This window comes from Theropithecus gelada, chromosome 4 (assembly GCF_003255815.1).
Source record: "Theropithecus gelada isolate Dixy chromosome 4, Tgel_1.0, whole genome shotgun sequence".
Lineage (NCBI taxonomy): Eukaryota > Metazoa > Chordata > Mammalia > Primates > Cercopithecidae > Theropithecus > Theropithecus gelada.
This window is the reverse complement of record NC_037671.1, coordinates 113,167,975-113,190,010: the sequence shown is the minus strand read 5'-3', so window position 1 is coordinate 113,190,010 and position 22,036 is coordinate 113,167,975. Positions and strand designations below refer to the sequence as shown.

The 22,036-nt window shown below is 41.6% G+C and overlaps 2 protein-coding genes and 1 long non-coding RNA gene across 8 annotated transcripts in view; 1 reads left to right on the top strand and 2 right to left on the bottom strand.

The window, feature by feature from the left end:
- The window catches only part of FBXO5 (F-box protein 5), a 13,748-nt gene extending 11,704 nt beyond the window's left edge, over positions 1–2,044 (bottom strand). The window contains exon 1 of one of the 2 annotated variants that reach the window (XM_025382700.1): positions 1,419–2,044. Coding sequence is in view for 1 of the 2 variants with exons in the window: in XM_025382699.1 (XP_025238484.1) it covers positions 1,042–1,144 (103 nt within the window). In the remaining variant the exon portion in view is untranslated. Of the gene's footprint in view, positions 1–1,041; positions 1,268–1,418 lie in introns of those variants that run through there. The other variant, XM_025382699.1, reaches the window with a different exon arrangement.
- Positions 1,425–7,355, top strand: LOC112622807. Its single transcript, XR_003119028.1, has 3 exons — positions 1,425–1,672; positions 5,999–6,065; positions 6,712–7,355. It is a non-coding gene; the product is annotated as an uncharacterized LOC112622807 (long non-coding RNA).
- MTRF1L (mitochondrial translational release factor 1 like) lies at positions 5,420–22,036 on the bottom strand. Of its 5 annotated transcripts, none has more exons than XM_025382701.1 (7): positions 21,648–22,036; positions 16,925–17,004; positions 13,221–13,404; positions 12,547–12,710; positions 10,864–10,981; positions 9,217–9,353; positions 5,420–8,130 (listed from the first exon to the last, which is right to left on the bottom strand). In XM_025382701.1, exons 1-7 carry the CDS (start codon positions 21,904–21,906, stop codon positions 7,930–7,932), a joined length of 1,143 nt encoding a protein of 380 aa, XP_025238486.1. In that variant the 5' UTR covers positions 21,907–22,036; the 3' UTR covers positions 5,420–7,929. The 5 variants fall into 5 exon arrangements, with proteins under 5 accessions (XP_025238486.1, XP_025238487.1, XP_025238489.1 ...); XM_025382702.1 differs by having other exon boundaries at positions 13,329–13,404; XM_025382704.1 differs by having other exon boundaries at positions 13,221–13,379.

The window sequence follows — 22,036 nt, the reverse complement described above, 5'->3', positions numbered from 1 at the left end:
TAGTACAATGCCGAATTGCTATTTTTTTTCATTTTGGGTTATTTCTCAGGTAAAAATAAGGGCATATGGATTTTATTTAGAGGTAGCAACAAAGAGGGTAAAAATAAGCATTTGAGTGCCTTCCATTCTCTACAAGCTTTGAAATAAAGGACTATCTAGTTCTTCATGAGTTATGGGGAAAAAGTCACCAATTCTTCGATTCTCACAAAATCATCTTAATACTATGGACAAATTCAAGGTTTGTAGTAAAAACTGCTTTTTAAAAACTCTTCCCTTTCCACTCCAGGCCCTGAGACTGGGTTAATGGGCAAAGGGAGAAAAAAATGGGAAAAAGTAACGTTTTTGTTTGGATGTCCCAGTTGAGTCTGGTCCAATGAGGTGGGGGGTCTCTCCGTTTGGCGGGAGTGGGGAGGGAGACCCTAGAACTCCTGAGAGATCGGTGAGGCTGCCCCACAGGGCGCAGGACACGCGGAGGAGGCGGGAGATAACTGCGAGCGCGATCTCCCGCGCCCGCCAGTAAGGCTGGGACCGCGAAAAATCGGGGAAACTGCCTTTGGCTGTGAGGGTGCGGGGCAGATGTAGAAAAGGGGCGCAGGGGGACGAAGGTGAGGCACCTGGCCAGGCCCTGGGGGCTGCCTGCTCGCAGCCCTGTCACCGCCGGGGGCCCCGGGGTGGGGGAGGGGAGGGGCATTTGGCGCCTATTCAAGCAGGGTGGGGTTGGTGGGTCTTCCGAGAAGGAAAAAGGGCGCCCTGGGATGCCACGACCCGCACCTCCTGGGGTTGGAGTCCAGGGTCAGTGTGGGTGACGGGACCCCGCGGCCCGCCATCCGGCCCCTGCACATCTGGCTCATCTGGCTTCCCCAAGATCCCCAGCCGCCCTCCTCCCGGACCCAGGAACCGCTGCCGCCGCCCGAGGCCGGGCGTGTGGCGTGGCCGCGCGTCCAGGCTCCGGGCGATGTCGGGTCAGGGCCTCAGGCTGCAGCCCTCCCCATGCACCCCTCTGGCGTGCGCGCCCCCCTCGCGCCCGCTCCCCTCACTCACTATCCGAGGGTCGAGGACGCCCGGCGGCTGTCACGGCGCTGGGGCTGGCGCTGCAGGAGCAGCGGGGTGGCCGTGGGGCGCAGCTGCAGGGGCGCCGGCTCATGCCAGCCGACGTGGAGTCCGCCTCAGGTAGAGGAACCGCTCCAGGGGAAGCTGAGCAACCTGCCTGCTTCACAGACCTGTATCTCTTAAAAGGCGCCAGCTGGTACTTTTAAAATCTTTGAATTTGGTGCCTAAATCCGCGCGGTCCAATGAGGCGCGTCGCTCGCAGGCACGCACCAATAGGAGGGCGGTGGGTGGGGGCGCCCTCTTCCGCGCCCAATTGGACGCTGCCGAGGCGGGGCCGAGCCGCGAAGCCCAGCCCCCTTCCAGCTTACCGGCTACCCACGTCCGGAAAGATGCTACGGCCGGGGGCGGGACCTCCGAGCGCGGGGAGGCCGCGGCCCGGCCACACGTGTGGAGGGCCTACCACGCATGCGTGCGCCCGCCAAGATTCCCTCCGCCGTCTTCCGGACCGGCCTCCTGCAAGTCCTAATCTCAGCCCAAATTCAGCGCCGGCTTCCATCTGGAGATCTTCGATGGGTACAAATGGTAGCCGACTTTCTTCGATCATCTCTCGAACAGCAGTTCGGTGAGCGGCAACTCGGCTCGTCCGGCAATCCAGACTTTCCGGAAGACGGACCCTCCCCCCAGCCCAGCTTAGCCCGCCTCTCTAGGATTTACGCGCGCGCTCCGCTCTCCCTCCTAACTTGCCCCTCCCCTTGATCCACGCCTCTGCGCAGGCGCCTTGGCGGGTTGTGGCTGCAGAGTTGGCGGGTCGGCGCTTGCGCACCGGGGTTCCCCGCGATTTTTTTTTCCCGGGGCTGGATGAGGGGCGGGCCGCTTAGAGGGGCTGTGCGGCTCTCCCTGCGCCTGGCTGACATCAGCTGTGGGAGACCTGCGGCTGCGTCTCCCAGGGCCTTCCGGCGGGGCCGAGGGTGGGACCGAGGCACTTCTTCCTTGCGAGCGCATTTATTTGTATTTTCAGCCACCCTTCAGACACTTGGTTTACGCTTTCCTGGGTTTTTGTTCCTCTCCTTCAAGGACCAAGCGTAGGAGACAGTAGTCCTGCTCCCAAAAAAAGAATAAATAGAAGTCCCCCCTGGACGCCCCTGGCCAAGGGAGTTTTTAGTGATGGCTGGCGTGGACATCAGTATGAAAGTGTACCGGAGTATTAGTGATGCTCAACTTTTCACAATTTGAATATGCACTTAAGTAGGACAGTGCATTCCCTGAACTCAGCTTTATGGCTACAGCCCAGTGATGCCACGGGATGTGAACTCCAAAAAGGCGAATCCTCGTTTGCTGTTTCCCTCTGGTGCCTTTCTGCAGCCTCGGAGTGAGTTATTTGTGGTCAGTGTTCAGTACCGTTAGTGACGAGTCCTGTGTGGCGTGGTCAGGATGAGGATGAGTCATACAAGTGCTGGGTGGATCCTGTCTACCTAAAATTTTGATAATTAGTTCATTATGGGCTTTTTGCCTTTTCCATTTAAAAAAAAGGTTACATTAAAATAGTGTCACTCTTGATGACTGAAATTTTTTTCATCCCCGTAAATGCACCTGAGGCCTGTGCTTCCTTGCCTCACTCTAGCCTGGCCCTGGGGCTAGGTCCTGGAGCTTCAGAGTTGAAAAGACAAAGTCCTGTCCTTCAGGGAGTTTACAGAGATCAATGGGAAAGAAGTTGACAGTGAACAATTTCAGAACACGAAAAAGGATATGAAATAATGTATTGGGGTAGAGAATGCAGATTAATATAGGTTAAGGTTTTTGGATGGTCAGGACGCTTTCTGAGGCTTTGAACCCGGATCTGAGTGTTGAACTGGCCATGCAGAGCTGCATAATAAACAGGGAATAATAAGCAGAGGGAATGCCTGACTACAACTTAGCAAGAAAGAGAGGAGATGAGGTTAGAGAGGTAGGCAGAAGCCAGATCCTGTGGGACCTTGTGGGTTTTCCATGTAGAGTTTAGACTTTCTTCTGATTGCAGTGGTTAGTTGTTGGAAGAATTTTGGCAAGGTAGGTATTTGTTGATAGAATATTAAAACTGTAACAGCTTTTTTATGTAAAAAATAATGTAAATGTTAGCTTTTCATTCTCACAATAGGTTGGCATTATTTTCAGCGTATAATGGTTGTGCTTCTCAGTGTGAGTTAATTCTCACTGTGGCTACCAGAACCACACAGCTAGTAAGCAGAAATTCTAGTGCCAGTCTGCAGGATTCAAAAAGTCCATGTGCTTTCCGCCTATGCTGTGCTAGCCTATAGCACTGTCTGCTGGAGCCCTGGTTGGTTTTAGTACATTTCACATTACTTCACAATTTGACCTTAGAGATAACTGTATTCACCTTTTATTTTCAGATGCTGGCAGAAATACAAAATTTGAAGCAGGCAAGGGTTCTCATTACATTATTTTTTATTTTTATGTTTTTGAGACTGAGTCTCACTCTGTAGCCCAGACTGGAGTGCAGTGGTGCGATCTTGGCCCATTGCAACCCCTGCCTCCTGGTTCAAGCGATTCTCCTGCCTCAGCCTCCCAAGTAGCTGGGATTATAGACATGCGCTACCACGACTGGCTAATTTTTATATTTTTTAGTAGAGACAGGGTTTCTTTCACCTTGTTGGCCAGGCTGATCTTGAACTCCTGACCTCAACTGATCCGTCCTCCTTGGCCTCCCAAAGTGCTGGGTGGCATGAGCCACTGCGCCTGGCTCATTAAATTAGTTGAGCATCTGGAATACAACCTTTGGATCTTATCCTCAGCTTAGATTTGTTCTTCAGCAGTTTTTTTATTCTCCAGAAAAAGGCTGATAGATTATTGGAGAAATCAAAATTTCTGTCATAATGTAATATAAAGAACCAAGCATGTTTTGTTGCATGCTAGAATAATTTGTCAGTTTTTTCCAGCTTATTGGGTTACTGAATCATTGACATTAAGTGATGTTTGAGCTTTAATTATATTATTCGTAACTGTCAATATGTTCGGTTCACTGGCACCTGCTAATTCTCATCTAAGTGAGAAACTTAGGGCCACTCTGGCGGGGTATGGTGGCTCAATCCTGTAACCCCAGCACTTTGGGAGTCACAGGCAGGAGGATTGCTTGACCCCAGGAGTCAACATGGTGAAACCCCATCTCTACCAAAAACAAAAAAAGCAAAAATTAGCTGGGCATGGTGGTGCACACCTGTAGTCGCAGTTACTTGGGAGGCCGAGGTGGGAGGATGGCTTGAGCCCAGAGGCAGAGGTTGCAGTGAGCTGAGATCGCATCACTGCACTCCAGCCTGGTGACCAAAAAATAAAGGGCAGGGGGACATTCTGAATTTTACTAGATGCCAGTAGATGTATACACCTCATTTTTCAAATTAGCATCAATCAGTTGTTGGGTGTTTAAGTGGAACATGAAGTGCAGAGAGAACTGCCCTCATTCTTTCATAAAATTCTTATCGCAGACCTACCACATGCAAAACAGTGGGATATATGGAAATAAATGGGACATGATATCTGCCGTTGTGCTTATTATCTGTGAGCTTGCCACATAATAGCCATAATAGGTGTTTAGTAAATAATTTCTGAATACCAATCATGAGGCATGTCTGTGGGGGTAAGGTGTATAAAATAAAGCTATGTGGAACACTGGATGAGTCAAATACATTTAAATTTGTGGAAATTTTGGCCAGGCGTGGTGGCTCACGCCTGTAATCCCAGCACCTGGGAGGCCTAGGCGGGCATATCTCAGGAGTTCGAGACCAGCCTGGCCAACATTGTGAAACCCCATCTCTACTAAAAATACAAAAAATTAGCCAGGCGTGGCGGTGGGTGCCTGTAATCCCAGCTACTTGGGAGGCTGAGGCAGGAGAATCACTTGAACCCAGGAGGCGGAGGTTGCAGTGAGCTGATACCACGCCATTACACTCCAGCCTGGCCAACAAGAGTGAAACTCCATCTCAAAAAGGAAATTGTGGAAATTTTCTTAGAGTTACTTCTGTGTACCAGGATAAGGGAAACATCTGTAGGACAGGGCTTCTTAACCTCAGCACTTTTGGGCCAGATAATTGTAGGGTGTTTAGCAGCATCTCTTTTATTCTGTCTTCCAGTTGTGATAACTGTCTCTAAACACTGCCAGATGTCTCCTGGGGGCCAGAGGCCCTCTGGATGAGAAGCATGGCTGTAGGGGATGTCTTATGAAGAAACGGGCACAAAGGAGGCCTTCTACAACATAAAGAACAAAATAAGGGAAAGGGTAAATGCAGTTGCATTTATTAAGATAAATTAATTTGATGTGGCATGGGGGGTGGTGTGTAAAGTGAGCTAATACAAAATGATGCTGGATACAGATCATGGATGTATACACAGTGGAGAGCTGGTTTTATTTGGGAGGCAATGGGAGCTTTTACATTGTTGAGCAAAGGAGTGACGAGATCAGTCTTGCTTTTTAGAAAGATTAGTTTGGCAGTTACTTATTTGTAACCAGAATTAGACAGCAAATAGGATGCGAGGGAGAAGTCAGGTGACTATTAAAGTAGTCTGAGAAGTTAATTCTGGACAAGAGCAGTGGTAATGGAACTAAAAAGGATCACAGGTTTTAGCAATAAATCCAACGCGAGGAAGGGGAACTTAAGATGCCATTTTAAATTTGAGAGTGGTAGTACCATTAAAAACTAATGAATTTTGATTAACTAGGGCTTCAGGCCCTTTGAAATTAAGTTGAATTTTGGTTCTTTCTGAGCAATACACCAGATTTCTAGACAAACACTTAAGGTATGTTTTTAGACATCTATTTAGTGCCTATTACAGCATGGTGTTAGCTTCCGAAGAGACAAGAATGACAAAAATAGTCTTACCATTAATGGCATTGTGAGAGGTCTAGCAGTAACTTGTTTATCCTATGCCTTGATCCACCCGTTCTCATTTCCTTATTAAGCACACAATACTGAGACCAGAATAAAGCAGTACATTTACTACCTTGTGAAGAATGTTCAGGTGTTCAGGTGTGTTATCTTCATTTTGTGCTGCTTTAACAGAATACAGGAGACTGGGTAATTTGTAAAGAACAGAAATGTATTTCTCACAGTTCTGGAGGATGGGAAGTTAAGATCAAGGAGCTGGCACTTGTTGACTAGGGCTTTCCTGCTGTGTTCTCACATACAGAAGGCAAGCTAGCAGGATGCTCCCTGAAGCCTCTTTTATTAAGGGCCTTCATCCCAGTCCTGAGAGAATCCCTCATGGCCTAGTGATCTCTTACAGGGCCCACCTCTTGATGCTGTCACACTGGCAACACCTGAATTTGAGGGGACACATTCAAGCCACAGCAAACTGAACATTTCTCCCATGCCAGATAGCACCATGTTCTTTGTCAGTAGGTGTTGGTAGAGGGGCACTGCAGAATAAAGGGGCTTCTCTTGCTTCTAAGATGATACTGTGACAGTTAATTTTATGTGTCAACTTGGCTAGGCCACAGGGTGCCTAGCTACTGGGTCATACTTTTTTTTTTTTTAAGAGATTTAACTTCTGCTCTGAGTTTCCAATTATAAGGTCAAACATTACGCTAGGTGTTTCTGTGAGGGTGTTTTTACATGAGATTGACATTTAAATCAGTGAACTTTGAGTAATGCAGACTGCCCTCCTCAATGTTAGTGGGCTTGATCCAGTCAGGTGAAGGTCTGAAGAGAAAAAACGACTGTCCTCTTCCAAGAACAAGAGAATCCTCCAACACATACCTTTGGACTGGACCTGCACCATCAGCTTTCCTGGGTCTCCAGCCGCCTGCCTCACACTCCAGCTTTTGGACTTGTTAGACTTAATAATCATCACACAAGCCAATCCTTTTAAGGGAGTTTGTCTGGAGAATCTTGACAAACACAAACATCTACTGAGAGTTCCTGTCCAAGTTTTGCTCACACCCTAGCAAGAGGCTTCTGGCTTACCAGTAGAGGGTGTGAGGTTCTTTGCTTCTAAGACCCGATCCAACAGCTGTACACCAGCTCTGGCCCAAGGCAAGACGGGGAATTTCCCCATCACTGAGTAGGCTATAGCCACTCTCTCACCATTAGGCCTGACTTCACCATGGGTAAGGGGAGCCCCTTTCAAGGGTATTCTTAACTTTGGTACTCTCAGTCCTAGAACATCGTAGCTCTCTTTCATCTCTCTTAAAAGCTAATATCATTATCACTTAACAGTTTTTTATATTAAAATTATCCCTGTTCAAGTTAATGGTATGGTTTCTGTCTCCTGACTAGATATCAGGATACAGTATTTACTGTCACATTTCTACTAGTTTAAAGTTTTTCGTAATATTTAAACTGAATTTTTGATCATTCATTAAATACTTACATAGAACAGGACAAAGGATGATTTTCCTTTGTCTACTTATTATAAGGAAGTGTCCAAGATTTACCACTACGTCATGATTACAGGTGGTCACCAACTTATGATGGTTTTAGGATTTTTTGACTTTATGATGGGTTTACAGGGATGCAGCCCCATTTCAAGCTGAGGAGCTCCTTAGGACTTACGAATCATGCCTCTTTCATACCACGGTAAAGTTGGAAAATTGTTACGTCAAGCTGTCATTAAGTAGGAGCCTGCTGTGTCGCTAACGTTATATGCTTTTTTAACTTATGATGGGTTTACTGGGAATTAACCACAATGTAAATCGAGGACCATCTGTATATTGTATGATTTTTGCTAATGCATTGAGAGAGATCTATGTAAATTATCTATGACTTCAAAATACACATATTACCTCCAACTGTGTTAACTCATGTTTTTGAAGAGAATAAGGGTATTTTCACCCTATGTGGATGTGCTGTAGAATTTTTCTAAGCTACGAAAGTCTACAAATAACAAATCAACTTAAACTTTTTGGGAAATAATTTCTACTAAAGATTCATAATCGGCGTATTCCTTCAATGACTGTACAAGTTCATCCAGTAGATAATCTCCCTGCATAAAAGTTTCAAGATCATGCAGTGTCTTGCTTATTCTGTGATCTGTGACCCGGTTCTGTGGAAAATTATATGTTCTTATTTTCTCTGATCTTCCTTTACTTCCAATCTGTATATAGAAAAAAAGATGAGATGCAGTTAGATTCAGGGCAATTTAAACCTACAAATTTAACTTATCTGAAGACTTAAGTTCTTGATTTATAACATGAATCAAAATGCGAGAATCAGGTTTTAAACACTTAGAATCCCCAAATGACATGGGAACATGATATAGAAAAAAGAACATGTGCTCTAAAATCAGATTAATATCTGAATCCTGCCTCAGCCACTTCAATGTTCTATGACCTCGGGCAACTAGTTTACCCATCTGCAAAATACAGTGTCTATTACACAGTGATGATGGCTATAGAGCCTGGCACATAGTTGCTATTCCTATAGTCGCTGAATATGTATTATCTCTATGAATTAATGCAGTCATCTTCCGTGATAACAAGGTGGTGAGTTTCCCATATTGAGGAGTTCTTAAAAGGCTCTGTAGTTACAAAATTAAATACCGGCAGGGCGCGGTGGCTCATGCCTGTAATCTCAGCACTTTGGGAGGCTGAAATGGGTAGATCACCTGAGGTCAGGAGTTCAAGACCAGCCTGCCCAACATGGCGAAACCCCGTCTCTAGTAAAAATACAAAAAATTAGCCGAGTGTGGTGGCGGGCACCTATAATCCCAGCTACTCAGGAGGCTGAGGCAGGAGAATCGCTTGAACCCAGGAAGCAGAGGTTGCAGTGAGCCGAGATCGCGCCACTGCACTCCAGCCTGGGTGACAAGAGCGAAACTCTATCTCAATAACAAACAACGACAACAAAAATTAAACACCAAACAGGAAGAAAGCCAAGTTGAGTTAGATTTCAAACTTCCTTGCATATTACAATTTCAAAGGATTAAAAATGAATGAGGACTCAGTATATATCTTTATTTTTAGTAACTGATTAAAAGTCTGAGAAAAATACCTTTGAATATAGAAAACAGGGCAGAGGTGTAAGATTACTATCAAACAAGGATAGCCCTCAGACTACCTGAATTGTTTTCAACACAGGTTAAAACAAATATGATATGTAAAAACCGAGTTATTTTTAAAAAAGCTGAGTTATATAAAAATATTTCTATCCTTTAAAAGCATTTTTAAAATTCATTTTTTACCTGAATTTTTCTAGCATTCTGTCTCTTATTTGCTTCTTTTTCTAGATGCATGCTGTACAGTTTTGCACGTAACTTTTTCATAGCCAGCTCTCTATTTTTCAGTTGAGATCTCTCTTGTTGACATTCAGAAACAACACCTGAATAGTGTTACGAGAATTAAAAAGTTTTAATAGAAAAATCTTCTTTACTTATTACCAAGGAATACTCCTTTTCCTCCTCATCCTTTTTCTTCTTCCTTTATGAAGGAGAAAAAACAGGACTCTAATAAAAAAGGGAGAGACTATAGACTTCACTTTTGCAGAGTTTATCAGAAAACTGAAAATTTAAGTTTGAGCAATAGCACAAATAGCACAAAGTATTTCTTTTTTTTGTTTGTTTGAGATGGAGTCTCACTCTGTCACCCAGGCTGGAGTGCAGTGGTGATATCTCGGCTCACTGCAAGCTCCGCCTCCCGGGTTCAAGCGATTCTCCTGCCTCAGTCTCCCCAGTAGCTGGGACTACAGGCGCCCGCCACCACGCCTGGCTAATTTTTTTTTTTTGTATTTTTAGTAGAGACAGGATTTCACCATGTTAGCCAGGATGGTCTCGATCTCCTGACCTCGTGATCCGCCTGCCTCAGCCTCCCAAAGTGCTGGGATTACAGGCGTGAGCCACTGCGCCCGGCCTAGCACAAAGTATTTCTATACTGAAGGCATATATACTAAACAATAAGCATAAATCATTTAATACAGATTGTTTCCCCTCAGCTAGCCACCATGTTTTAAAAGTAACTACTTACAGAAACGAAGGTAAATGAGAAATCCTATTACTAGAGAAAATCACTTAATTTTTTTAGGCTATCCATTTTTTCCCCCCAATTTCTGTTTTGTATTCTGTATTACCTAAGACATCATCCAGTTTAACATAAGGATACTCCCATAATTAAAAGAACAAAATCATAACAATCCAGTACTGGCCTCAACCACTATTAGTTAATAGGGATTATGCCCCTTTGAAATCAGTCATAGTAAGAGATTCTTGTTTCCCTTCTAGATAACTGAGATTTGCTATCCATATGCTTTATCACATGTGAATCACTGTGGTAATACTTGTGAAAGACGTTTAGTTCAACCTACAGTGTACTGGAGACTTAAAGATTTGGATGTAGTCCCTTTGCCTAACTATCTAGAATCAGATCCCCTGGAGGTATGTGAATGAAGTTAATGGAAAGATGCCCCTGCAGTTATATACAAAACTATACAATGCTTTCATATCATTTTTTCAAAGGAGGCCATGTTCCCCTCCCCTGCAAAAATGCTCAGAACTAATGATTTAGAGCATTTTCTGATAAAGAACCCATGATAATAACTTCATTGTGAGAATTTTCTTTTTAAGTATAAACCTCAGAACTCCACCTGGAAGGACCATCCACACCTTCTATAAATCATTAATACAGACATTCCCTGAGTTTGGATCCCTCCCTCTTCCTGGCCTTGCAATTATCCCCCAGAGTATCAGGTAAGGATTCTAAGTAAATCAAGTACTTAATAACAATCCTTAGTAGTATACATTTCTCTGGTAACCGAGGATCTATTTCAGTGGAAAATTAGTCAAATTATTCCAAAATTGATTTCTTTAGTGTCATATCTTGAAGGAATAAGTACACACCTGTTGGAAGATGAACTATCCGGACAGCACTGTCTGTGGTATTTACATGCTGCCCCCCAGCTCCACTGGCTCGCTTAGTGTCAATTCTCAAATCTTTTGGATTAATCACGAGATTAATCTATACAGAAGAAAAACTGGTATTTTAAAAGGTTATATGTACCAACTTTATAAAGGCAAGAGCGACCCATTTATAAATACACAACATGTACAGAATTCATATATTTGGGAGGTTTAATTTTAAGACTAGAAAGTAGCTAGAAGGATACCAATTTAAAACTGTTTTGCTTTTTGGAAGAGTAAGGAATCGAAATAGTACAGGATTGTACAGTTTTGAAAAACAAATCCTTTCTAGTTCTCAAAAACCTGGCTTCTCTTTACCCATTTCTTACCAAAGAAACAGTAGAACTTGATACTCTTCTGCCTACTTTTAGAACTGAATGCGTGAGCTAAGGTAAGGTTTTTTCAAATTTTTCTGAATTTAAAGAGCCTAGCAGCAGAAAAAAAAAAACCACCCACACCCACACCCACAATGGTAGCTTCAGAACTGTGGGAAGGGTCTATTTCGTTTTATTTCAAACATATTTGGAGGCAAAGATGAACCAAATGGAAGTGGGAGTGACCAAGAAATCATGGGTCTCAATTCCTCAACACACTGGGATCTGAGGTCAAGGTAATGCTTTGTCCTGGGAGCCACCATCAAAAGCACTGTTTCATGAACAACTAAGAACCATTCTGTGACATGTCTGCAATGCTGGCAGTAAGAATCCTACCATTCCTTGGGCCTTCCACCTCTATGTTTCCCTGTGTGACTCCCTCTTATGGTTGCTAGAAGAATTAAGATGATACATGGCCCTCAGTGTCTCATCTTTTCCTGAAAACTTCCACCCCAAGATGCTTAAACATAAGTGACTAGGTTGCTAGGTGTGGCTCCTGCCATTTATTCTACTTCACTCTCTCCCTTAACTGTTTAGTTTCTCATCTACGCTTCACACAAAAATTAGATCTAAAGAAACTATGAAGACCTAAAGAAAGCAACTCCATGAAAGCTATTACAGAGTCAATAGCACTTTTTCCCAAAATTAGCATAGGAACCACTGAGAGTTCCTTCTCAAAGCATTCACACTTCATTCTGAAACACAAGTCAGATATCTCCTATCACTTTTTAGCAGAAGGGAAATGAGGCAAAACAGAACTCCTACACTAAGTTATCTTAAAAATACAGACTGAGAATTTGCTTTGTGAGAAACAGTATACTCATTATGAACAGTGTAACAATATACTTTAATTTTAATGTAAATGGGTTATGAAGCAGCAATTCTGTTAATTACCTTTGTTAAATAGGATTGTTGCTGTTAATACCCCATAAACCAGTCACACAAGGCAGAAGTCATTATAAAGGCAACCAGTCCATATTTAAATAGGTTATTATTTCACCCACAGAGATGATCTCACAGTAACTACTTATTAGGAAAATACTAATACACAGACCATGCAACATTGTATCATTTACAAATCCTTGATTTTTAACATTATAACATGTTTTAGACTGAGATAATATACAACTCAAAATACACAAGCTTCGAAGACCAAATAGATACTCAATTCAGTAAACTCTAAATGTTACTCTGGGGGCAAGGCACCGTGCTAGGCCCAGGATTCCAAGGAGAAGGGCTTATGCCTTACCTCAGTAGGCTGGGGTAATATCGCTACAGTCATGGTGCTAGTATGGATGCGGCCTTGCTTTTCTGTCTTTGGCACTCTTTGTACTCTGTGCACACCTCCTTCAAATTTCATGTGCCTATAGGCTTCTGAACCCCCAATGCTGGCAGACGCATGTCTAAGGCCACCTTGAAAATACAGGGATATAGAATTATTTTTGTTATTCCTGCCATTTATAAATAATTGATCATCACATCTACTATCTTGAGCTATATTTTTAAACTCATAAAAGGAGATAAACATGGAGACTAAAAATCTTGAGGTATATTTTTAAAGTTATAAAAGGAGATAAACATGGAGACTGTAAAACATTAAAATATTTAGTGTTTTAATATTTATCTTTACTGCTTACAAGTACTAAACAAAACATGTATGAGGCTAATCAACTGACATCAGTAACATATCTAAGACTACTTTTAAAGACTGTTAGCAATTCAATGGTTAGTATTATTGAAAGACTCTCCATGAGATTTTATAGGTCATTTCAAAATTATTGTATTTGCCTTCAAATTTATTAGGTAAAGGATGAGCATAAAACTACATTAGCATCCTTACAGATAAGTTCTAAAGCCTAGTCATGGTCTTTCCAACTCTTTTCCTAAACACTTTACCCGAAACAAAATGAATAGTTTACTGACCTATTTCACTTGGAAAATATTCCAGGGTTTCAAAATGCCATCTTTTAAATGCGGCATATTGTTGATACATATCAAATATCTCTGAAGTAAACAACATTGCCTCCTGACCTCCAACTCCTGCAGTTACTTCCAGGATCAAATCATTTTCATCTGTTTCTTCTGAGGGAACCAAAAGTAAGATAATCTGTAAATATAAAAATATCACCCCTCCTATAATTAAGATTTAAAATTTACCAAAAAATAAAAAGCTAAATGATTAGATTCAGGAATTTTAAATATTTAACTTAAGTTTCTCCAAGCAAATAATTTAATATTGCTGAGTACTGTTCAACCATCTTGCCAATTAGAACTGTATAATGTGTAACTTCCATAAAATATTAATGTTACAACTATATTATAAATGCTGTAAGATTCAGCTAAAACTTCAGGCTTGTTTTATTGTCTGTTGGAGTTCTTGTATGCTTTATATCAGTTCTCTCTTCTGTTAATAAGAACTAAGTACTTGCTGTGATTAGGAAATTACACTGTTGTAGAAAGCAAAAGAAGATTCTAGCTCCATCCTGTTGAAATTTAAGGCCTAGTATGGCAGAAAACCCAAAGCACTCAAAACTGCATTTGTATTATTTTAAGATTTCTTATTATGGAAGATAAACTTGTAATTTTGAAACTAAAAAGGCCCTTAGAGATTATCTGGTCCAATTCTTTAATTTTACTTGTAAAGGAAACAGAGGTTAACAGAGATTAAATGACTTGTTTAAGGGCAAAGTGTTAGTTACTGACCAAGCAGGCACAAGAACACAAACCTTTGTGCCTAGATCAGTCTTCTCTCCATTACAATAGTATGTTTCTAATCAAGGGGATCTAGAACAAAGACTTCTTAGATTAAGTTAATTAATAAGAAAAGCTACCAACATTTCATTGGTTCTTTAATATATGGCAGGCATTCTAAGCACTGTACATACTTTAATTCTTAAAACAATCTGGGGTAAGTATTATTAACAGTTCTACCTTAAGATGTGAAACTAACTTTACAGGGGTTGAATAATCTAGTGGCTCAACATTACCCAACTCGAAAGTAAGTGGAAGAGCTAGAATTGAACCTGAATATACCTGAGTACACTGCTATCACACTAGACACTGGTCAGAAGCCATGCTAGTTACTACTTTTCCATCTCTCTAGCCGATGCCAATACAACATTATCATTCAAATTTTGAACAAATGGATTTTACTTGTTTGTTGATTACTACACACTGTACAGAAACCTTTAATACACATATCCTTCTTATTCACACAAAATTTAATTTAGAAAATTGGTAAAACGCGAGCTACACTACACTTTTCACCTTATAGTGGAATTCTCGCCTTCTAACATAGGTTATAGGAACATTAATTTTTAGTAATTTTCACATTTGGCTAAGGGGGAGGTAGATTCTCAAAAATAAGTACCCCCTTTCCTGGGTCCTTCCTTACCTAACACATTCTTTCACTTATCCCCAGAGGTAACTGCTGTCAACCTTTAGTCTCTGCTTTACAGAATTAGCAAAGAGTGGCTCTAATTTCATATAATTATTCTTTATTAACTCTATATGTTCTGTAATTCTCCTGGATGTATAACCAAAGCAGTGTAATCCAATTCTTAAAATCCTCAGGGCTTACTCTAGGTCTGACATTCTAAATAGTGTAAGAGATGCAAAATAAATATTCCTGGCCCTGAGGCTCACGGTCTACTGTCACTGTACCAGGGGACTTCAAGAAGTTGTATTTCAAAGTTATTTTGTAACAAAATAAACTCGTGCTACTTGTTATAACAAGTTACAGGTTCTAGTTTAAGGCACTAAAAAGGGTGTATCAGTTCTGCTAAAACTGAAGCAAGAAGAAACATTAAATTGCTGGTGAAGCTTGGGTGGAAGAATGGTGAAATCATTGATGCTTTATGAAAAGTTTATGAGGACAATGCCCTGAAAAAATCAGCAGTTTACAAATGGAGAACTCGTTTTACGTAGAGACAAGATCATGTTGAAGAGGAAGTCCACAGTGGCAGACCATCTACATCAGTTTGTGAGGAAAAAAATTAATCTTATTTGTGCCCTAATTGAAGAGGACTGATGGTTAACAGCAGAAACAATAGCCACACCAAAGACATCTCAACTGGTTCAGCTTATAAAATTCGGACAAAAAAATTAAAGGTGAGCAAACTTTCCTCTGGATGGGTGCCAGAACCTTTGCATGCAGATCAGCTGCAGGCAAGAGCAGAGCTTTCAGTAGAAATTTTAAACAAATTGGATCAAGATCCTGAAGCATTTCTTTGAATTGTAACTGCAAGTGAAACATGGCTTTACCAGTATGATCCTGGAGACAAAGCACAATCAAAACAATGGCCACCAAGATGTGGAAGGGGTCCAGTCAAAGCGAAAGCAGACTGGCTAGGGGCAAAGATCATGGCAATAGTCGTTTTGGGGATGCTCAAGGCATCTTGCTTATTGACATTCTGGATGGCCAAAGAACAACAGTATCTGCTTACTAGGAGGGTTTTGAGAAAGTCAGCCAGAGTTTTAGCAAAATACCAGGGACAGCTTCACCAGAGTCCTCTCCTACACCAGTGCTCCTGCTCATTCCTCTCATCCAACAGAGGCAATTTTGAGAGTTTCAATGGGAAATCCATAGGCATTCATGTTACAGTCCTTTTTTGGCTTCTCCTTTTTTTGTTTCCTAATCTTAAAAAATTTGTAAAGGGTACCCATTGTTCTTTAGTTAATAATATAAAAAAGACTACATTGACATGGTTAAATTCCCAGGACCCTCAGTTCTTTAGGGATACATTAAATGCTGGTATATCACCTTTTTGCTTACAAAAGTGTCTTGAACTTGATGGTGGCACTTATGTCAATACATTAAAGTTTATATATATATATCTTTTAATTCCAGTTTTCCAAAAACTTTTGAAGTCCTTTCATATAACCTCTTCTGCCCCATGTCTACCTCCAACCTTCTTAAAAAAAAAAAAAACAGAGGGAAGACACGTCACTATTTTGCTGCCTTTCCAGAAAATACTATCACTGTGACAGTTACCTTTCTGTGACAGCTGTACAGTATTTTTAGTATGATGAAAACAGGACCACGTGAAGTTTGTTCTTTTTTTTTTTTTTTTTTTTTTTTTGAGATGGAGTCTCGCTGTGTCGCCCAGGCTGGAGTGCAGTGGCCGGATCTCAGCTCACTGCAAGCTCCGCCTCCCGGGTTTTTACGCCATTCTCCTGCCTCAGCCTCCCGAGTAGCCGGGACTACAGGCGCCTGCCACCTCGCCCGGCTAGTTTTTCGTATTTTTTAGTAGAGACGGGGTTTCACCGTGTTAGCCAGGATGGTCTGGAACTCCTGACCTCGTGATCCGCCCGTCTCGGCCTCCCAAAGTGCTGGGATTACAGGCTTGAGCCACCGCGCCCGGCCAGTTTGTTCTTTAAAAGCCAGTTTATTGATAGTCATAATCATTTCAAAATGTATGCATATATCAAAACATCACATTATACACCTTAAATATATGCAATTTTGGGGTCAATTTATATCTCAATAAATCTAGAAAATAAATTTTAAAAACCCAATTTATTCTAAACAGTAACAAGCTAGTCACTTCTTTGTTTTTATAAACCTTTAATAAACGTTAATGCCTAAGAATAGCACAAATGCTTTATTCTTTGCAGAAATACCATACCTGATGCTTCAGCTGAGTTATTTCTTTTTGACACAGAGTTATTTCATTCTCTGCAAGTTTCCTTAAATCTTCATTCTCATCTAGGAAAAAAAGGGCAGAAGTTAAGGTTTTCCTTAATTAGTGTTGAACTGCCAGCAGACTTCTAGGAAATAGTTTTATGGTTATTATAGCTGAAGAGAAAAATAAAATGTCTATCTTGTCCTTTCAATAAATGCCATTCAATAAATGTCCTTTCAATCAATTTCACCATTTTATACATTAGTTTTCATAAGCATGTAAGTATAAAGTTTTTTTATGACAAAAGAAAGTACAAGTAAAAATTTCTATAAAAATATAAAAAAGCTAAACTCTTCCATAATTTCATCTCCATGAAATATGCACTTTAATAAATATGCTTTTAGACTTCCAACTTAGACTATACAATAAACCAATGAGTGCATTTAGCTAATAAGATGGACAGAAGGGATACAGAAGTTTACACCAGTAAAACTAAAATTCAATTAAAAAGTAGGAAGTTATTTATTCTCTTATAAGCAAATGTTTCATTACTATTTTAGTAACCACCCAAAAACATTTATTAGACTCTGCCTAATGTATACAGAATGTTTATATGAAGTACTCCTCTCTCTCTGGCTTTACCCTTATTGTTGTTTCATCTTTAAATTTTCATTTTTATCTTATAAAACATACTTTCTCATTCCTCTACCCTATAGATGATATGCAGCCTATATAAAGGAGGAGGAAAGGGAAAATTTCTGGCTATTAACAAATTATTCTCTCTATGGAAAGTTCAAACCCTTACAAAGTATCAGTTTGTATGCTTCTCTATTAAGAACCAACCGTGCTGGGAACTGGGATAATACATATGTAAGACCTGCCCTCAAGAGAGCATTATAGATAATTTTAGTTTCTTTATGTTTTTCTAAAAGAGAAAAACAAAAAATAACCTAAACCACTATGTGATATGGTTTGGCTGTGTCCCCACCCAAATCTCATTTTGATTTGTAGCTCCCACAATTCCCACCTGTTGTGGGAGGTAACTGAATCATAGGGGCAGGTATTTCCCGTGCTGTTCTCGTGATAGTGAATAAGTCTTACGAGATCTGATGGTTTTATAAAGAAGAGTCCCCTGCACAAGTTCTCTTGTCTGCTGCCATGTAAGAAGTGCCTTCTGCCTTCCACCATGATTGTGAGACCTCCCCAGCCACGTGGAACTGTGAGTCTATTAAACTTTTTTTTCTTAAAAATTACCCCGTCTTGGGTATGTCTTTATCAGCAGTGTGAAAACAGACTAATACACTATGTGATCAAATATTAAAACAGTTGCACCTTGAAGGAATCTGTTGATTTTGGAATGGGCAGAAAAAGGAAAGAAAGATTAACTCAAGGAGAGAATAACAACAGCAAAACTGAAATAAGTAAGTACAGGAAGCACTGCTGAAAATTATTTTGGCACGCATATGGTATGGAAGAAATCTGGTAGAATAGAAAATGTGTTGAGTTAGGAAAAGCAAAAATGAATTCTAGCCCTAGTTTAATCGCTAAGGTACTGTTAGGGCAATAGGCTCAACTTCTCTCAGTTATGACAAGAATGAAATGAAAGTTCTGAGCTGGATGATCTCTAAGGTGCCTTTCAGTTCTGCAAAGATAAGGAGATTGGAACTAGAGTCTAGAAGTAATTTAAAAACTATATTTTATTTAACCCAATATGCTCCAAATATTATTTCAACATGTAATTAACATAAAAATATTACTTTCTATACCAAGTGTTTGAAATCTATATGTATTTTACACTTAAACACCTCAATTCAGACTAGCCACAAATAGATGCTCAACAGCTGTGTGGCAACTGGCTACTATATTGGATAGTGCAGCTCTAAAGGGTTTAGAATGAGGAGTTACTCAGAGCCAATGGTAATACACTACTTCTTTAATTTCTCTTGAATATTATAAATCAACATATGTTTACTGGACACCTACCATGTGCCCGCCTTCCCCTTTCCCTACAAAGATGTTTATGGTTTCCTATTCTAAATGGATCCCATTCTTTTCAACCCTTTGAGTAGCTGCTTATTGTCACCCCTCTTTTCCCACCTAGATTTCTGAAGATAAAATGCCATTTTTATTACTTTTCTCCTGTTAACTCTAATTTACTTCTCAAGCTGTTACATTGGATTCTATAATCATATCAAGACTATTTTTATTCAAATTACCAATAACAAAATTGCCAAATCAAAAGAGTTACTTCAGTGTGAGCTGAAAAGGTTGAGTTTTACCTTTCTATGTCAGGTACTGAGGAATTTTTTTTTTTTTTTGAGGCAGGGTCTTGCGCTGTCACTCAGGCTGGAGTGCAGTGGCACCATCTTGGCTCACTGCAACCTCCACCTCCCGGGTTCAAGCAATTCTCCCACCTCAGCCTCTCAAGTAGCTGGGACCACAAGCACGCACCAGCATGCCCAGCTAATTCTGCATTGTTTGTAGAGACAGGGTTTTGCCATGTTGCCCAGGCTGGTCTCGAACTCCTGGGCTCAAGTGATCCACCCACCTGGGCCTCTCAAAGTGCTGGGATTAGAGGCTTGAGCCACCACGCCTGGCCAAGGATCTCTTACTTCTTGAAATTTTCTTTAATTGGCTTCTACAGCTTCGTTTATTTATCTACTTCAAGGTCACAAAGCTCTGGCTGTTTTTTTCTTAACCTTTTATAGCTTTCTTCTCTGCCTGCTCCTCAAATACTATGTATTTCTGGCCTTTTTAGACTTGTTTCTATCTTAATGAATTTTCCCTGAGTGTTCTCATCTACTTCTAAGGTTTAGTTTACCATGTATTGTATATCTCAAGAGCTCTCTTATGATTATTTGGGCTCAATTTTTCTCCTTTGTCAGTAATTTTTTCTCCTAGACTAGTACAGATATCTTTATTGGAATTCCTTTTCACAGGTATTTTTAACTTAATATGGCATTCACTGCAAAACTCATCTTTTTAAAAAATTTGGTCCAACTTTTATACTTTCGTCTTAATTAACAGTACCACTCATGTGCTGAAGCCAGAAACCTAAGACTTTTCTTAGAATTAACTCTCTCTCCTTCATCCTTCTCAGGACATAAGCCACTAAATCCTAATTGGTTCCTCAGAATGTTTTGTGAGTCAGACCTATTCCTATCACCATTTCTTCTTTGGATTGTTTCAACTGCCTCCTCCCTGGCCTGTCAGTCACCAGGGTTTCTGGAGAATACTCCAATTCATCCTCAACGCATGCCACCATTAACTTTTCTTTACAAAGACGTGACTTCTCTGCTTAAAAACATATGCAGCTTTCCATGGTCTATAAAAAATAAATCCAAATTTTTTGTCTTGCAAGGTTCTTAACTGTCTTTCTGGCTTCATGTTTCTATGACATTATCATCTCCTACCTATTCTATACTTAGGCCATATTGAGTTTCCCAATTTAGTACCTTTACCTAGGCTGGTCACCTCTCTGTCTTTAATCTCTTGCACCATCTGACAGACAACCTCCTGCTTACCCTTCGAGATACACTTAAATGCCAGCCTTTGTTTTTGATAACGCTCTGGGGTTTATTGCAGATGTTAAACACTAATCTTTATAACTATAAAAGTCACTTAATATTTTTACTTCTTACACATCTCCCTTACTAGACTGTAAGCACCTAAAAGCTATTTCCGTAATTTTTTTTAGTAATTAGTGGTGTCTGACTAAATAAACCCTGGAGTACAGTAAGGGATCAACACAAGTTAAACTATTATTATATCCTATATGGGTGGGCCTTTACACCTCCTCAGTGTTTAACAAGTGCTTGCTCTCCTAGGTCTTTATTCATACATTTATATCTATGCTTTCTTATCAGCTATATTACAGGTAATTAATTATGTCCCTCACTAGACTGCGAATCTCTGTGGAAGCTTTCTACCCAAAGTGGTGCCTGGACCAGCAGCTTGGCAGGCCTGGGAGCTTATAGTAATGCAGACACTTAAGCCCCTTTCCAGAATCACTTGGGAAACTTGTTAAATGCACATCTAGGCCGGGCACGGTGGCTCACACCTGTAATCCCAGCACTTTGGGAGGCCGAGGAGGGCGGATCACGAAGTCAGGAGATCGAGACCAGACTGGTTAACACGGTGAAACCCCGTATCTACTAAAAATACAAAAAATTAGGGCGCCTGTAGTCCCAGCTACTCCGGAGGCTGAGGCAGGAGAATGGTGTGAACCTGGGAGGCGGAGCTTGCAGTGAGCCGAGATCGCGCCACTGCACTCCAGTGTGGGCGACAGAGCGAAACTCTGTCTAAAAATAAAAAAAGAAAAAAGCACGTCTAGGTCTGAGATTCTGAGCCCTAAGTCTGCTATTAACAAGCACTGCCCGTGATACTACTGCAGATGGGTCTCCACACCACACTTTGAGAAACACCGCTGTGGAACCCATCACAGGGACAGTGCCTTATTTATCCTTGCTGAGCTAATGATCTCTTGCCCGAATACACAACTAATAAGCATGTAAAAGGGGGCAGAGCACCGTGGCAAAGGAGCACAACTGAGCCCACAGGAGAGGATGGGATCAGAGAGCACGCAATGATGTCCTTACCTCTGATCCAAAATAAAAACGGCTGCAAGTGAGTAAGAGTTTCAAACCCGGGTAGTGTGGGTAGTGGAAAAGGCAAACGAAGAGTCAAGAATGTGCTTTGACGCCGCTCCCCCGGGCCCGGCTCTTACCGTGCAGCAAGGGCTCGGTCTCCCGCAGCTCCTGCTCCTTCTGGTTCAGCAGTTTGATCACTGCCGCCAACTCCGGCCTCCTGACCTTCAAATGGGCTTCAGACCCCGCCTGGCGCTCGAGGAAGGTCCGCAAGGGCCCGCCCCGGGCGAACAGCTCCTCCAGCGGCGGGCTACAGGAGCTCAGGGGCCGGCGGGCTGGGCCAACTGCCCTGCGGGGCCAGAGGCACCGCGCAACGCCCCACAGAAGCCGTGGCCGCATTATCAGGCCCAGACCGCGGAGCCTGACCGGAACCGGAAGTTCCGGGTAGAGCAGCCCTCGCGACAACACCCGGAACTTGGAGATAGGAGTGAGAGCTCACCAAGCCCCGCCCAGCGCACGCGCTGTTTTT

Bases quoted from the DNA above. Each gene is read 5' to 3' on its own strand.
- MTRF1L (XM_025382701.1), bottom strand. From the start codon at position 21,906: ATGCGGCCACGGCTTCTGTGGGGCGTTGCGCGGTGCCTCTGGCCCCGC. The intron at 17,005-21,647 runs GTAAGAGCCGGG...TTTTTTTCCTAG, and splicing joins GACCGAGCCCTTGCTGCACG to ATGAGAATGAAGATTTAAGG. The intron at 10,982-12,546 runs GTAAGGCATAAG...TCTTCTGTATAG, and splicing joins TATTACCCCAGCCTACTGAG to ATTAATCTCGTGATTAATCC.